The following is an 18,209-nucleotide window of genomic DNA, read 5'->3' on the forward strand; positions in this document are numbered from 1 at the left end:
TTTCGCTACTCTCCATGACCAGAGCCATAACATTTTATTTTTTTATTTTTACATCAATATGGCCATGTGAAACCTTATTTTTTGTGGGACAAGTTGTACTTTAGTTTTAGCATGTCGTGTACTCAAAAACGGGGAAAAAAGTTCCAAGTGCGGTGAAATTGCAAAAAAAGTGCAATGCCACACTTGATTTTTGTTTGGCTTTTTTACTAGGTTCACTAAATGCTAAAACTGACCTGCCAATCTGTTTCTCCAGGTCATTACGAGTTCATAGACACCAAACATGTCTAGGTTTTTATCTACGTGGTGAAAAAAAATTTCCAATATTTGCTAAAAAAAAAAATGCCATTTTACGATACCTGCAAAAAAAGCCATAATTTTGGCTTTTCAATTCCTTTTTCTCGCTACACCGTTTAGCGATCAGGTAAATCTTTTAAAAAAAAAAATAGATAGATAGATTCTGAACGCGGCGATACCGAATATGTGTAGGTTTGATCTTATTTTGAATTATTTTTAAATTTTTTTTCATATTTTCACACTTTTTTTTTTTTTTTTAATCACTTTTGGCATGCTGCAATAGCCTCCATGGGAGGCTAGAAGCTGCTATAACTCAATAGCCTCTGCTACATAGAGGTGATGCTGAGAGAGTCTCTAGCAGAATTACAGCATTGATATGAGTGCTGACCACAGGGTGGCGCTCATAGCAATCTGGTATCAACAACCATAGAGGTTTCAAAGAGACGGGGCTCAGCAGTGCGCGTATTTCTCTAGTCACCTTCCACGACGGCATACGGAGGTTGCCTCTTTGCCCTAATGGGGAACAGGAAATGGAGAGGTTAAAAGGCCCTCCCACCTCCCTCTCACCAGTGTCTTTCCTGTTCCCCATGGGACAGGAGAGGTTTACTTTCGTATGCAGTGGTGGCCGGTGACTGCTGCATCTAACAAGCGTCGGCTTGTGTGTAACCGGGCAGCATGGGGTCGTATCTTACCTCCCCTCCTATGCTGCTCCCGTCGCGCCGCGCTGCGCTGCGGTGTCCTCGGGACCTGTGCCTAGCCTTCCCGCGCCCCCGTGAGGGCAAAGCAGGCTAGTGTTCCTGACCGGAGTCCTCCTGGAGCTCTCCGGTCTCCTTCCCCTCCAACATGCTGCTGGCAACCCGGAAGTGATCGCGCGCGTCACTTCCAGTCCTTTCTGCGCTCCCTGGAGGCACTTCCGCCGGCGGTGTCTCGTGCAGGACGGCGTCCTCCACGCTGGACCATGGAGGGGAAGAGGTGTATCCACATCGCTGGGGGCAGGTGCATACCGCTGCGTATAAAACCTGCCAGAAAACGTCGCAGGTAAGACCGTTCCTATCATGGAGAGCAGTACCTGCCCTGCGCTTGCAGAGCCCAGCGCTGCCCCTGCCACAGTAAGTGCCGCAGGGACAGGGGTCCTTGGATAGTAACTTTGGGGTATCCTTGGTCACTCTCTCTCTCTCCTCTCATTGCAGGGAGAAAGGTCTACCCCCAAAACTACTGTTAAAAAGAAGTGTGCCATCTGTAATATTAAGCTGCCACCTTCATGGGAGAAAAAACTCTGCAGGACCTGTACTGACAAAGTTGTCAGGGCAGAGCAACCTTCTTTACTAGAGGAAATCCGGTCCCTGGTCAAGCAAGAGGTGCAATCCTCCCTAGCAGCCTTTACCCCCTCCACCCCCTCCGCCACCCTCTCCAGCCAAAAAAAGGAAGATCCAGGAAGAGGATTCTGAATCTGAGTCAGACCTCTCTTATGCCTCATCCTCTGGTCGTCAGGAGGAATCTGCATCCTCTATTACATCTGAGGCCAGAAAATATCTCTTTTCTTCAGACTGGATTGAGGACTTAGTAGCCGCAGTACGCAGTACTATGGGGCTGGAGGAGGAGCCAGAACCCCAGTCCATACAGGACCAGATGTTTGGTGGCATAACTAAGGGTAAACGGGTGGGGTTTCCAATCCACCAGAATATTTCTGATATGATTGACCAAGAGTGGGAATTACCTGAAAAACGCCTCAGTACTCCATCCGAGATGAAGCGTAGATTCCCCTTAGAAGGCGAAATGACCAAATGGGATGTCCCTAAAGTTGACTCTCAGGTGGCAAGAGTGGCTAAAAGAACGGCTCTTCCATTCGAAGACTCGTCACAATTAAAGGATCCGATGGACAGGAAGCTAGAGAGTCTATTAAAGAAATCATGGGAGACCTCCTCGGTAGCCCTCAAAGCTAATATCGCATCAACATGCGTGGCTAGAGCTCTATTCCACTGGATAGGTGAACTGGAGTCTCACATATCCCAGGGCACTTCAAGAGCTGAATTATTAGACTCCCTTCCTAGTCTCCTTAGAGCCACGGGTTTCCTAGCAGATTCTTCGATGGAAACTATCAGGATTGCTGCAAGGTCGTTAGTACAGACTAACTCGGCCAGAAGGGCGCTGTGGTTTAAAAATGTGGTCTGGTGATATCACCTCCAAAGCCAAGTTATGCGCCATACCATTTAAAGGTAACTACGTCTTCGGGCCTTCTCTTGATGACATCTTGGAGAAAGCAACCGATAAAAAGAAAGCCCTCCCAGAACAAAAAACTCCCCAAAAAGTTTTTTCGTCCCTTTCAGGCCCAAACCTCTGAGAGGGAAAGGCAAGTCCGGGAGGTGGAGTTACCCGAAGGGAGGGGGGAGAAACATCCTCATCCCTCAACAACAGCAGCAGCAGTCTCAACAGGAGAAACGGTGACTTCGATCCAGTGGGGGGGAGACTTTCAAATTTTTACTCCCAGTGGCAAAACATCACCTCTTGCCCCTGGATCCTCAATGTCATCAAAGAGGGTCTCCTAATAGAATTCATTTCCTCCCCCCCACGGGGTCTAAAAGTCACCTCCCTACCTTCCCTGAAAGATCAATCAAGATTGGCGTCCGGTCTCAGGGCCCTAAAGATGTGAGGTGCGATATCCCAGATACCGGAATCGGAGAGGGATCGAGGCCACTACTCTCGCTTATTCCTGGTTCCCAAGCCATCAGGCGAGTCCCGTGTCATTATAAATCTAAAGAATCTCAATCGGCATATAAAGTACCGAAGATTCAAGATGGAATCAGTGAAGAATGCCATTCCCTTGATAGGTCCACACTCCTTCATGGCCACTCTCGATCTGAAAGATGCCTACTTTCACATCCCCATTTACCAAAGACATCGCCAATATCTCAAATTCGCTGTACAGAGAGGGCGTCTGATAGAGCACTATCAATTCAACGTCCTCCCATTTGGAATTTCCTCGGCTCCAAGGGTATTTTCCAAAATAATGGGGGAGGTAGTCTCCTTTATCCGGAAGCAAGGCGTCTGTATAGTGCCGTACCTAGACGACCTCCTGTTAATAGCTCCTTCCAAACAGGCCCTGGAGTCTCATGTATCCAAGACTCTCGAAATCCTGACATCTCTTGGATGGGTGCCGAATCTGGAAAAATCTCACCTACGACCCTCCAAATGCAGGAAATTCCTGGGAGTTCTCCTGGACTCTGCAAGACAAATGTCCTTCCTCCCAGTGGAACACAGTCTAACCCTTTTATCAAAGGTCAAAACGTTCAGAGACACCAGATCCCCTACAGTCAGAGAAGGCATGTCTCTTGTAGGCTCGATGACAGCCTGCATTCAATCGGTACCATGGGCCCAGGCCCATTCCAGAATTCTTCAGGCACATATCCTGCAGAATTGGGATGGCCATCCCAGTTCTTTGAACAAAAGACTGTACACGCCAGGCCGTGTCAAAGCCTCCCTGGCATGGTGGATGTCCCCAAAAAATTTACAAAAAGGGGTCAGCTGGACGCAAGTCCCACTGACCACAGTTACAACAGACGCCAGCCAGAGAGGCTGGGGGGCCATGATAAATCACACCCCTTTCCAAGGTCTCTGGGACCAGTCAACAAGCAAGAAATCTTCCAACTACAGAGAGCTAAAAGCTGTAGAAGAAGCCCTACTAGTAGGAGGTCATCTGATCAAGGGACATCACGTTCGGATATATTCGGACAATGTGACCACGGTGGCCCACATCAGACATCAGGGCAGTTCAAAAAACAATTGCCTGAAGAATATATCTGCCCGGATATGCTCCTGGGCAGAAAGACATCTCTTATCTCTGACAGCGGTTCACCTGAAAGGCTCGTCCAACATTCAGGCAGACTATCTAAGTCGCCAAGACATACATCCGGGGGAATGGTGCCTGAGCAACCGAAGCTTCGAGATGCTGGTGAACAAATGGGGTCTCCCAGAAATCGACCTCTTTGCATCCAGCCGAAATGCGAAAGTCGAAGCATTCTTCTCTCTGAACCCCAGGGACGGCTCCAAAGGCGTGGATGCACTGGTCCAGAAGTGGAATTTCCGGCTGGCTTATGCGTTTCCACCAATCCCAATACTGGCGAAAGTCTTACAGAAAGTGCGAGAAGAACAAACGCCTACCATATTGGTAGCTCCGCTGTGGCCCAAGAGGAGTTGGTACAACCTGATAGTGGACCTTCAGGTGGATGGGCCGCTCCACTTTCTGATAGAAGAAGACCTTCTTTCTCAAGGACCAATCCATCTCCTAGATGCCCACAAGTGGAATCTGGCGGCATGGCTACTGAAGCCCAAATATTAAGAGCCAGAGGACTATCAGAAGCAGTGGTTTCCACACTTCAAAAATCTAGGAAACCGGTAACCATTGCAATATATAATAAAATCTGGATGAAATTCTCATCCTTTTGTCTCCCTGAGGTGCCGGATCCATCCCTTCAACCCGAATATTTCAAAAATGTTAGACTTTTTGCAAAAGGGCTTAGAAATAGGCCTCAGGCCTAGCACCTTCAGTCCAGGTGTCCGCCCTCAGTTCAATATTTGATCAGGATCTGGCAAATCATCGCTGGATCAAGAGATTCATGATATCTGCTTCTAGAGTGAACCCTAAGAAGCAAATAACAGTACCACTGTGGGATCTCAACCTAGTATTACAGGGGCTCACAGGTCCCCCCTTCGAACCATTATCCTCCTGCTCCCAGAAAAACCTAATCTACAAAACAATTTTTCTAGTGGCTATTACATCAGCAAGGAGGGTGGGAGAATTACAAGCTCTCTCAATAAGAGAACCATACCTATCCATTCGAGATGACTCTATAGTACTGCGCCTAGACCCTTCCTTTCTTCCAAAGGTCGTATCGGACTTCCACCGCTCCCAGGAAATTATTCTACCTTCTTTTTGCCAAAATCCTGCAAATTCAAAAGAAGAGAGATTCCATATGCTGGATGTCAGGCGCACTGTATTGTTTTACTTAGAACAAACCAGCTCTTACAGAATTGACCACAATCTATTTATCCATCCATCAGGACAAAATAAGGGAAAAAAGGTAGCCAAAAGTACTATTGCCAACTGGATAAAGAAAGCAATAGCAGAAGCATACCTTGCTCAAGACAAAACTCCTCCAGTGGGAATCAAGGCTCATTCGACTAGATCAACCTCAGTCTCCTGGGCAGAAAGAGCAGGTGCATCAGCAGAGCAAATCTGCAGGGCAGCCACATGGTCTTCATTGCATACTTTCTCCAGGCATTACAGATTGGATGTAATGCCCAACAAAGATTTAGTCTTCGGCCGGAAAGTACTCCAGGCCGTTGTCCCTCCCTAGCGCCAAATTAGTTGGTATTCCTCCGTATGCCGTCGTGGAAGGTGACTAGAGAAAATAGAATTATTCTTACCGTTAATTCGGTTTCTAGGAACCTTCCACGACGGCGCTAGTTCCCTCCCTATACTCCTGGATTTAAATCTGGGATTCAAGGTAAACCGGTGCTATGGTTTTCAGTTATAAGTCACTGGTGGGAGGGCCTTTTAACCTCTCCATTTCCTGTTCCCCATTAGGGCAAAGAGGCAACCTCCGTATGCCGTCGTGGAAGGTTCCTAGAAACCGAATTAACGGTAAGAATAATTCTATTTCTATTTCCGCTGGCTGGAAGTGCGCGTTAAATGCCGCTGTCAGTTTGACAGCGGCATTTAACTGGTTAATAGGTGCGGTCTGATGTCGTGGCTTTGAGGTGGGCTCACCGCCGGAGCCCACCTCAAAGCAGGGCTTCTGACATACTATCCCATCCGATGTCAGAAAGGGATTAAAATTGCCCCCCTTTTGCCCTATTCAATATAAAACCATTACAAAAAACCCACTTGATATCGCTGCATTCAGAATCGCCCATTCAGAATCGCCCAATCTCAATTTTTAGCAAGAATTAATCCGATCGGTAAACAGCATAACGAGAAAAATAATCAAAGCGCCAAAATTACATTTTTTTTTTTAGTCGCCGCAACATTGCATTAAAATTTGTATAGATACCATTTTGGGCTAGATACAAATGTTTCGACTTAAAAAAAAAAAAAACAGTTCTGAGCAGCTCCTCGTACATCTTTGTGGACAGCCGCTAAGATCATTATTGGCTGCAGCACGATCTGTAATAACAGACCATAATAGACGCTAGGAACAGCAGCAATGAAAGCTGCACAACATGGAATATTCTAAACCGGAAAATCCCTATTAGTCACCTGATGAATCAGTAAATCATTACACTACAGGCTCCTGCCTGGCATGTCTTCCTGCTGTGGTAGCCACGTGATTATCCTTTTTCTCTTGTTCTAAATGAGCAGTCCTGAGGCTGAACTGTGATATCCTATATTGTTACTCTGTGACAATATCTGTCATTCTTTTCAACACTGATTTGTTCTCCATATGGAGAAAGTGCAATCCAATCAATTGCCTTACAGGAACTTCTAGTGACTGACCCGGTGACCCACCCCGTCATAAAACCATGTAAATCCCAGGGGGGGTCAGTGTGATCATTACCATTAATACCATTAATTTTCAGATGGAAAGGAACAACCTTATATGGGTGTACTACTATAATTCTGTATATTCGGGAGACTGCTGACATAATGGAGTGAAACTAGGACTCTGATTTTTTTTTTTTAGTAGGTTGCCAATTGCAAGCATGTTTTGTGTGCCACTTGTGCATAAAATGTTTGATTTCTCCTATTGATAAAGTGCAATCATTTGATGATCTTTCCCAAAGGGTCTGTTGACTGACCTACTTTTAAGGTGAATCCGTTTTGGATGTGAAATGCTGCTGACAGTTTATATGCACATGTAGCTCTTTCAAAGGAAAGTCCGGCAATACATTTATATGGTCAGTCTGTTCCTCTGTTGCTGAGAAATCTGTCACTCGAGCTTAGTTTCTCGTCCAGAGCCGCTGTCTCCTGTTTGAGTGACATCCGACAACAAGAGGAGGCAACACCTGAGCGAGTGACAGATTTCAGATCTACCAAAGCCCTTATGCCTCATTTGCATATAAATTCAAACACAAATTACTTTGTAATAAAGAAACAGGCCATATAAAGGTACTGCTGGACTTGGGTTGTCATAAGCTTCCTGTGCATATAAATAATTTGGGGTGAAATCCTGTTCAGATTCCCTTTAGGTGCAGAATCATTTTTATTGTACTAAATAAATGCTTTTAAAAAAAACTAATCTCCTGCAAAAAGATGCAACAATCAGAGTAGATTGCGATTACCTGTTTCTGTGCAGATACCTGGAGGAAAGAACATGCACATCTGCACACAGTCAGAAGAGGTTTTCCCATTTAGACAATAAATCGGATGTTGGATTATTGTGGGTGTCACGCCTGGAAGTCCCACTGGTCCCAATAATCCCCCTGACACTAGTGATATCCCCACCACTGCCAAAGGCATAAATGGGTCCTTAGCTGTCATGTGCATAGCAGACAGCAAAGTGAATTAACCGTGAATCTGATGGCAGGGTCTGTAACCTGCATCTGAGTTCTCCTGAACTTTCCTGCAGGGTGATCTATGGGCAATTAAAAGTTAAACTTTGCAGTTGTCTTAAATTTGCTTAGAAAATAGTTGCAACCCACTGCAGTCAGAACAACCCTGCTGATTCACTGTTAACGCATTCTGCGATCTATATACGGTTTTACAAGCAGTTTCAGCTTCAAGGGAGTCTTTCATCTCAAAACACAATTAAACTAAACCCATGGTCAAATAGATGACTTGGCCCGTACAAAAATCACAGCTTTGGTGTAATGGCTATTACCTTTAATGTACATAAAAAGCAGTTTATCAGATAAATGAGTATGTTTGGTGTGCTCTTGGTGCTGCCAGATGTGCACAGTACTGTTTCTCCTCTAAATTATCATCTCTGGCTGTCTTACGCTTTGTAGATTGAAGTGTTCACAGCCTCAGAGTGAGAATGTCTGAATAGAAATCTCAGGCGTGCGAGAGCGCACTTTATACTTTCTCACTTACTGTGCCCACTACACTGATTAAACCAGTCAGTTTAGCGAGTGGCTGCAGCAAAGAGAGAGTACTTCTTTCCCTCCTGCAGGAACACTGTGCGAGCACGTGCCTGAGGTTTCTTTACAGGCAGCGCTAATGCTGGCCAAATGAACACTTCACTCTACATAGGATGGCCAAGCATGGTAATTGAGGGGCCTAACGTTGCACTTGTGGCTGTGCATGGGCAGTATCAAACATCCTTATTGTATTTCAGACAAACTCCTTTTTACGTACATCAAAGGCAATATTTACTATCGGGGCCATGTTTCCTATTTGATCACGTGATTAGTTTAAATTGTGTTTTTGAGATTACATTCCCTTAAACTGTTGAGCATTCAAATGCTTTTTAGCCAAAAATGCACACATTTAACAAATCGACCATTTATGGGTAGTAATTTTAAAGGTTGATGTGATTAGTCATTGTGTAGATTTGATGAGAATTTTTTTTTTTAACTAGAAATACCTGAAAGGTAAATGTGCGCTGCAGTCTGTTCTGACAAAGTATAAAAGTTCCTTTTGAATGTTAGTGTACAATTCATATGATTTGGGCAGGCCGGATAGACTATCTGCGGGATGCCTTGCTGAACTTGTAGTTTCACACCAGTGAAGTCTGATGCCAGTGGCAGCTTTATATGTACAATAAGTAAATTTCTACCTGTTCTAACTTTTCTCCGTCCCTCCGAAATTCATTTTGTTGTATGTGATCTTTCTTTCACATTTTATGTTCTGTTTTGCGTTTTAGTTTGCCCATCTGGCTACAGAGTGCTCAATTGAGTCTTCCTGGTGTGATCCCTGATCTGGCAGCAGGGGCAATAGTTTTACTCTAGGAATGTAAATTGCATGGAAACTTGTGGGCCTATAGCTGACTTGTGTTATAGTTAATTGTCTTTGAGTGAGTGAGTTGGATGTGTGCATTTGGAGTGGGTTCATTAAAACCATGCATATTCATTTACTAACATTTCTTTGTTCTCCAATTTTAGTACTATGGACTGCAAATATTGGAAAATGTAATAAAAACGAGATGGAAAATTCTTCCTCGGAATCAATGTGAAGGTAAATTCTCATTTTACACCTGAATATAAATGTAGACATGATTTGGTACTAATATGGCTGTAAAAAATATATATTTTCTATTGTATTGTCTTTACTAAGGTTAAATCTTTTTTAGTGATGATAAACTTTGAACTTTGACTTGCCCTTTCCAGGTATAAAGAAATATGTTGTTGGACTTATAATCAAAACCTCTTCGGATGCGACGTGTGTTGAGGCAAGTGACTTGTTTTCTCATACAAAGTGTGGAGTGAATAAGTGGCATTAGGAAAATTGTAACAGTAATGTAATTTTATATTTCTTCCAGAAAGAGAATGTGTACATCGGAAAACTGAACATGATTCTTGTTCAGGTAAGAAGAAAATGTATTTTAGACGAAGTTCTCATGGGTATTTGGTGCTTTTTTTTTTTTTTTTCAGAGGTGTATTTTCGTGAGCCAAAAAAACTTGCAGTGTATGCCACTTCCAGCAAAGTGAATAAGATTTAATTTTGTGGAAATTGACCTTAAGTTTGTTTTTGAAATCCGCAGAATGTCAATTTCTCTTGTAGGAAATGTGTTTTATCTACAAAGTTTCCCCACAGACTTAAAGATGTGGAAAATCTGCTGAAAATGACTTTATCATAACTTTCATGCAAAGTAGGGTAGCTAAACAAATGGGAAGCTTATAAATTAAGTCTTTTTTTTTTTTTTTTTCTTTTTTACAACATGACCTACCAATGAACACCATGACGGCTGGAAAAAACGAGACAAGTGCATGTATTAAAAAAACTCGCTATAAAAACTGCAAGTAGCTAAATTATCTAACTAATGCAGAAATGCTGATGAAAGTCTGCAGCATAAAAATGCACCAACCTGCTCATTGTGGGAGCCTAATAAGCCATGACATTCAGTGTTATCGGAAGGATTTTAGAGACTTCTTGTTTAATATGTGGTATAAAAATAATTGCTACTCTTATCATTTCAGATACTGAAACAAGAATGGCCCAAACATTGGCCCACCTTCATCAGTGATATTGTAGGAGCCAGTAAGACCAGTGAAAGCCTCTGTCAAAACAATATGGTCATTCTGAAACTTCTGAGTGAAGAAGTTTTTGACTTTTCCAGCGGACAAATAACACAAGTGAAGGCCAAACACTTGAAAGACAGGTAAATGCATTCCTGCAAAGATCACTGCAGTTTTGATGACTAGCACAATTGAGGTCTCCTACCATTCCATCTGGTTTTTAGGCCATGTGCACACGTTCAGGATTGTTAGCGTTTTTTTCGCGTTTTTTCGCTATAAAAACGTGATAAAAACGCGAAAAAAAACGCTTACATAAGCCTCCTATTATTTACAGGGTATTCCGCATTTTTGGTGCAAATGTTGCGATTTTTTCCGCGAAAAAATCGCATAGCGGAAAAAAAAGCAACATGTTCATTAAAAATGCGGAATTGCAGGGATTCCGCACACCTAGGGGTCCATTGATCTGCTTACTTCCCGCACGGGGCTGTGCACACCATGCGGGAAGTAAGCAGATTATATGCGGTTGGTACCCAGGGTGGAGGAGAGGAGACTCTCCTCCACGCACTGGGCACCATATAAGTGGTCAAAAAATAAGAAATAAAATAATAAACAGTCCTATACTCACCCTCGATGTCTTGCCGCCTCCTCGCACGCTGCCGTTCGGTTTCTGTACCTGGTGTGCGCTGAAGGACCTCGCCGAATGACGTCACTGTCCTGTGATTGGTCGTGAGCGGTCATGTGACCGCTCACGTGACCGTGACGTCACGGGAGGTCCTGTGCGCACAGACCAGCTATACGGAACGGACGCCGGTGAGATGTCTGGGTGAGTATAAGCATTTTTTTATTTTTTTTATTATTTTTAAACATTCTATCTTTTACTATAGATGCTGCATAGGCAGCATCTATAGTAAAAAGTTGGTCACACTTGTCAAACGCTATGTTTGACAAGTGTGACCAACCTGTCAGTCAGTTTTCCAAGCGATGCTACAGATCGCAGGGAAAACTTTAGCATTCTGCAAGCTAATTACGCTTGCAGAATGCTAAAAAAACGCGAAAAAAACGCAAAAAAAAAATGCGGATTTCTTGCAGAAAATTTCCGGTTTTCTTCAGGAATTTTCTGCAAGAAATCTGCAACGTGTGCACATACCCTTAGGGTATGTGCACACGTCCGGAATGCATGCAGAATTTTCCTGAGATAAACCTGAGGTTTTCCGCAGGAATTCGCATGCGTTTTTTGTGCGGATTTGACGCGTTTTTTTTTTTTTTTGCGGATTTTTTGCGTTTTTTCCCCTGACACTCCCAAACAATGGGAAATCCGCAAAAAAATCCACAAAAATAATGAACATGATGCTTCTTTTCCCGCAATCAAACGCATCATGGGCACAAAAAATGCAGAATGCATTCTAAATGATAGGATGCATATCTAAGCGTTTTTTATAACGTTTTTATCGTGAAAAAAACGCTCAAACGCGAAAATTCCTTAACATGCACATACCCTGACACTTCCAAAGTCCAACCAAAAAATATTATATGTGGGGATTTTTTTTTTCATGCTTTAAAAGGGGCTTTCTCGTCGTCATGAACAGGTAAAATTGCAACGTGCTTGTAAAAACTGGCAGCTTTGCAATTTACCTCTAAATATATTCTTAATGTAGGGATTTCCATGCTTTATTGCTCGTTGTCTTAAGTTACTGGCCATCTCTGCAGTATATCAGTGGTAACGAGCCTACCTGGCAAGGAGCTCAGTACCTGTAAGGTCTTTGCTTTAGAGATGGTAAGAGCTGCTTTGATTACAGGATCCAGTCCCCTTCAGTGTCCCTATGATCCTTCAGCGGTGCAGAGGCAAAGCTGTCTTTGCTTTCACCATCTGCAAGTGCACACACAGTTCAGCTGGTGGCACAAACATACCATCGGTCCAAACAGTCACTCCTTTAGCAACTTGCCACCCTAGCAAGCAAGAAGCCGTGAGGCAATTCCCTTCTGAACAAATAACTTGAGACAATGGTTTTAAATGGACTGTCATCAGAAAAAGACCTAAATCAAGGTTTTGTTACATGTATTTTTTTGTTTCAAAAAGATTGAGCAGAAGAGAAGACTGAGGTGTAAGGGTATGTGCACACGTTGCGGATTGGCCTGCGGAAATTTGGCAGAAAACACAGGCCAAAATGCTTGCGGATTTCCTGTGGAATTGATGCGGATTTCTTGCAGATTGTCATGTGTTTTTTTGATGTGCTGAATTGCCTTACTCAAAAACGCTGCGGAAATGCATCAAAATCCGCAATGTGTGCACATAGCTTAAGAAGGTGGGATTGTGATTTGAACTTTCATTCCCACATTTTGAGTGAATGTGAAGCGTAAGGAGCTTTGGTTGCAATCCCCGCAGAGAGCCAATTGGCCCCCATTAATCGATGCAGATTGCATAGGGGAAAGGGCATGGACTAAAGTGGATCCCAGATGTATCTGTCTAGGGTTGCTGTGGTGTGTGGAGACAGTTGAGTTGCTCAATTGGCATTTTTGTAATACAGAGAAACATTCCACCTAGTTGCCTGTTGAAACCTGGTAGTCTGCTCAATCCTGGAGCGTTTGACTTGCCAGACAAACCTGCAAATATTGTTTTTTTGTGCACACGCTGGCTGTAATTAGGGTGTGCAGGGAGCGAAAAATAAATGGTTTCCCTTCCTACATTTATCTTATGAATTCAACCTAGCCAAGAAATGGAAGATGAGTCTGAGTCTGTGTCCATTTTGGTGTAGTTGGTATAAAATTGACCAGCTTGGACTCCTAAAATAGCCAGTTGCTCAGTAGTGACCAGTGCTGTGGAGTCGGATTCAGAAGTCAGGGAAGTTGAGGAGTCTGAGGTTTGGCTTACCAACTCCTCAGCCAGTAGCAAGTCCTCCATAAGTTTTACCATTGAGTGGAGAGTAGTGGTGATATGTTAAGGTACCGTCACACTAAACGATATCGCTAGCGATCCGTGACGTTGCAGCGTCCTCGCTAGCGATATCGTTTAGTTTGACACGCAGCAGCGATCAGGATCCTGCTGTGATGTCGCTGGTCGCTGAATAAAGTCCAGAACTTTATTTGGTCGTCCGATCGCTGTGTATCGTTGTGTTTGACACCAAAAGCAACGATACCAGCGATGTTTTACACTGGTAACCAGGGTAAACATCGGGTTACTAAGCGCAGGGCCGCGCTTAGTAACCCGATGTTTACCCTGGTTACCAGCGTAAAAGTAAAAAAAACAAACAGTACATGCTCACCTGCGCGTCCCCCAGCCTCTGCTTCCTGACACTCTGAGCTCCGGCCCTAAAGTGAAAGTGAAAGCACAGCGGTGACGTCACCGCTGTGCTGTTAGGGCCGGAGCTCAGTCAGTGTCAGGAAGCAGAGGCTGGGGGACGCGCAGGTGAGTATGTACTGTTTGTTTTTTTTACTTTTACGCTGGTAACCAGGGTAAACATCGGGTTACTAAGCGCGGCCCTGCGCTTAGCAACCCGATGTTTACCCTGGTTACCCAGGGACCTCGGCATCGTTGGTCGCTGGAGAGCGGTCTGTGTGACAACTCTCCAGCGATCAAACAGCGACGCTGCAGCGATCGGCATCGTTGTCGCTATCGCTGCAGCGTCGCTTAGTGTGACGGTACCTTTAGTGCAGAAAATAATTGTCCCTCATTTAATAAACAAATTGAGGAATATGTTGCTCGGAAGGTGGTGGTTAAAGGACAGAACTTCCAATTTGTCAATCTTTCCCTTTTAGGCCAGATAGCTGTTCAAACCTATCCAGAAGTGCAAATAAGTTAGGAAAGTGTAATGTGTGAGTAATGGTCATTCATAAATCTGTGAGTTGACTGGCTTCAAGTTCTTCTGAACAATTAAAAAGCCAGTGATATGATGTAGGAGCATGTAGCGGTTCTGCTGCAAAGTTGATAATTTTGGGGAGATTTCAGTTATTTAGAAACTGACATGTCGAGGGCTCAGAATTATTGGAATTAAGTGTTTGATAAAGTGTAAAGTTCCATATAATTTTATCTGGATTGGCTGTGTGGAGACCCCACTTGTCACACATGGAGAACGGTGTTGTCACTATTTTTAAGCTCGTGGGCAAGCATTTTATCTAGTAGCGGATCAGTAGAAATGCTGCGTCTGTTTTAGCGCTCTGTGTACCTCGTTAGTATAACTTTATAGCAAGTATGCACTTACTAAAGGTGTATAGATGGATGTGATTGGTTTGCATGTTCTCGTCTTAATGAGCTGATTTTCTAGATCAGTTTGTAGAGATGTTTGCACTAAACAAATTAAAGTTCCTGAAATGCATTTTTTATGAACCATCTATATAGATCCTACCAGAACTTTGGGTGTGGTATTTATTGGAAAGTATGTTTATGTAACCTGTTCTCTAAGTATTGGATCTGTGAGTAAATATTCTGTAAGCCTCCCAACAGTAAAGTATAGTGGTTGGAAAACTGAGAATATGCAATCGTGATCTGACCCAGTGAACGCAGGGCACACTGCGTGGACATCACACAAATAGCCTGATGACACAGGCCCCATTGATGGCACCAGGCAACCCACTACCGCCAATGTATTAATTTACGTACTGCCCTTCTGGCATAACAAGTCATGCGCAGGGTTAAGGGTGACATTAAACTTGCCCACCACTAAATAAATTGCAAAAAAAAGTATGGAGAAAGGCGACAATTACCTTCAAGCTGTGAAAGCCGCAAAGGAGCATAGCTATTGAAGAGGCAAATAGTTTGGGATTGTATTATGCCCTCCAACAATCACAAAGGTGGTGTCTTCATTAGATTGAATCACTATTGTTAAATAACAGGGAATTATGTAGAATGGCAACACCTCTGACATTAGTAGTAGAAAAGGCTAAAAAGTATCTCCTAAGGCATGAGTGGAGGCATCAGAGATGTGATAAGTAGTGTTGAGCATTCCGATACCGCAAGTATCGGGTATCGGCTGATACTTGCGGGTATCGGAATTCCGATACCGAGATCCGATACTTTTGTGGTATCGGGTATCGGTATCGAAACAACATTAATGTGTAAAAGAAAGAATTAAAATAAAAAATATTGCTATACTCACCTCTCCGACGCAGCCTGCACCTTACCGAGGGAACCGGCAGCGTTCTTTGCTTAAAATGCGCGCTTTTCCTTCCTTCCGTGACGTCACGGCTTCTGATTGGTCGCATCGCCCATGTGACCGCGACGCGACCAATCACAACGCCGGAACGTAATTTTAAAATACTGAAGGACCTAAAATTACGTCACGGCTTGCTGTGATTGGTTGCGTCGCGGCCACATGGGCGGCACGCGACCAATCAGAAGCCGTGACGTCACGGAAGGAAGGAAAAGCGCGCATTTTAAGCAAAGAACGCTGCCGGTTCCCTCGGTAAGGTGCAGGCTGCGTCGGAGAGGTAAGTATAGCAATATTTTTTATTTTAATTCTTTATTTTACACATTAATATGGTTCCCAGGGCCTGAAGGAGAGTTTCCTCTCCTTCAGACCCTGGGAACCATCAGGGATACCGTCCGATACTTGAGTCCCATTGACTTGTATTGGTATCGGGTATCGGTATCGGATTAGATCCGATACTTTGCCGGTATCGGCCGATACTTTCCGATACCGATACTTTCAAGTATCGGACGGTATCGCTCAACACTAGTGATAAGGCGTAAAAATGTTTCTGGGGGATATTTAGCATAGTCAGTGTTTAGCATGTTTACGTTTTGAGTGAGAAGAAGCCCCTAACATTTTGGAAGCGTGTACTCTACACACTCCAAGGGTCAAGAATTAGTTGGTGTTGTGCTTTTTTTCTTAAAGGGACTATCAGCACAGAATGAGTGTTCATACTAAGTACAGGCACTCAGTGCTCCATGGCTTTGCCAAACATTTAAGTGCACGATCCCACCTGCTTTTTTTCCATCTACATCACCCTTCTCTGGCTCTGACACCAGATCTGTCAATCAAATAAGAGGGGATGAAGAGTGAGGGAAACAGAGGGTGAGTGTGGAAATGCAGGGAAAACAAGCTGGTGGTAAGGTGTATATAAATGTTTGGCCCCGCCATGATGCACAGAGCGCCTGTACTTGGTTCCAGCTGTCTTTATCTTAAGACTATCTATTGTTGTCTGTTTCACCAGTGAACTAAAATGTTCATTTATGCTTATTTGCTATGTGTATCCTCAAAGTTTTTTTTCTCTTCATAATGTGCAACAAGTCCGTAATAATACCATAGAACAGGGGTGGGCAATTAATTTTGCCATTGGGGCCGCATGAGAAATTGGGATGGTTTTAGAGGGCCGGACTAATATAATAACCCTAACCCTAATCCCTACCCTAACCGCAACACACCCCTAACCATAACCCTAACCACAAGCCTAATCTTAACCCTATTTCCAACCCTAGCCCTAATTCCAACCCTAACCCTAAGGCTATGTGCCCACGTTGCGGATTCGTGTGAGATTTTTCCGCACCATTTTTGAAAAATCCGCAGGTAAAATGCCCTGCGTTTTACCTGAGGATTTACCCCGGATTTCCAGTGTTTTTTTGTGCTGATTTCACTTACGGATTTCTGTTGAGGAACAGGTGTAAAACGCTGCGGAATCTGCACAAAGAATTGACATGCTGCGGAAAATACAATGCAGCGTTTCCGCGCGATATTCTCCGCACCATGGGCACAGCGGATTTGGTTTTCCATAGGTTTACATGGTACTGTAAACCTGATGGAAAACTGCTACGAATCCGCAGCGGCTAATCCGCCGCGGATCTGCAGCCAAGTCCGCACCGTGTGCACATAGCCTAATTCTAACCCTAATTCTAATTCTAACCCTAACCCTAGTTCTAACCCTAAGCCTAGTGTAAAAATAGAACTAAATATATTTTCTTTATTTTTATTATTGTCCCTACCTATGGGGTTGATAAAGGGGGGGGGTTCGTTTACTATTTTTTTATTTTGATCACTGTGATAGGTATTATCACAGTGATCAAAATGTACCTAGAACGAATCTGCCGGCCGGCAGATTCGTCGGGCGCACTGCGCATGCGCCCACCATTTTGGTAGATGGCTGCGCCCATGGAGCAGACTGACGGACACCGGGAGGCTTGGTAACTATGGGGAGGGGAATCGGAGCACGGGGGGAGCGGACAGGAGGACGGTCACAAGAATGATTTACACAGCCGAGAGCCAATGGCTCCTTATGCTGTGTCAATCACATCCTGACCCTGGCCTGGAGGAACTGTATGCGCTGCAAGCGCATACAGTTCCGACAGCGTGTGGATGAGCTCGGGGCCTTTACTCCAGCCGCCAGCGGTCCTCCTCAGAAGCGTCTGGCTGGCGGCTGGCTGAGCGGTGCCGGGGGCGGCTGTCAGAAGTGACAGCTAGCTGGCGGGCCGTTTAAAATCATCAGGCGTGCCGGATGCGGCCCGCGGGCCGCATCTTGCCCAGGTCTGCCATAGAACATACATTTCTTTATGATAAGAGCTTAGATAGCAGAGCAGTAATATCTAATGTATGTTACTATTACTACCTAATTGAAATGCAAAGTGTATTGCCTGCAAACAAAGAATACAAAGGGCAGTTGGCTCTGAATCTATTGTGATGTATTGTGGATTCTTTTCAGATTTCATATATAATAATGTAATACAAAGCATTGTAACATAAGACTTAATTTTCTCTTACAGTATGTGCAATGAATTTTCAAAGATATTTCAGCTCTGCCAGTTTGTTATGGTAAGGGTCTGTGTTCCTCCACCTCACATCTCGTGTCTGTGTGCCTCCACCTCACATCTCGTGTCT

General features: G+C 44.1%; 1 protein-coding gene across 2 annotated transcripts in view; it reads left to right on the forward strand.

Annotated features, from left to right (window-relative positions):
* Positions 1-18,209, forward strand: part of XPO1 (exportin 1) — a 139,620-nt gene that overhangs the window by 92,419 nt on the left and 28,992 nt on the right. For both annotated transcript variants that reach the window (XM_077282721.1, XM_077282719.1), the window contains exons 4-8: positions 9,334-9,406; positions 9,559-9,620; positions 9,711-9,755; positions 10,369-10,550; positions 18,095-18,143. In XM_077282721.1, the coding sequence (XP_077138836.1) occupies positions 9,334-9,406; positions 9,559-9,620; positions 9,711-9,755; positions 10,369-10,550; positions 18,095-18,143 (411 nt within the window). The remainder of the gene's footprint in view (positions 1-9,333; positions 9,407-9,558; positions 9,621-9,710; positions 9,756-10,368; positions 10,551-18,094; positions 18,144-18,209) is intronic.

The sequence above is a fragment of the Ranitomeya variabilis genome, chromosome 2 (genome assembly GCF_051348905.1).
Source record: "Ranitomeya variabilis isolate aRanVar5 chromosome 2, aRanVar5.hap1, whole genome shotgun sequence".
Classification (NCBI taxonomy): domain Eukaryota; kingdom Metazoa; phylum Chordata; class Amphibia; order Anura; family Dendrobatidae; genus Ranitomeya; species Ranitomeya variabilis.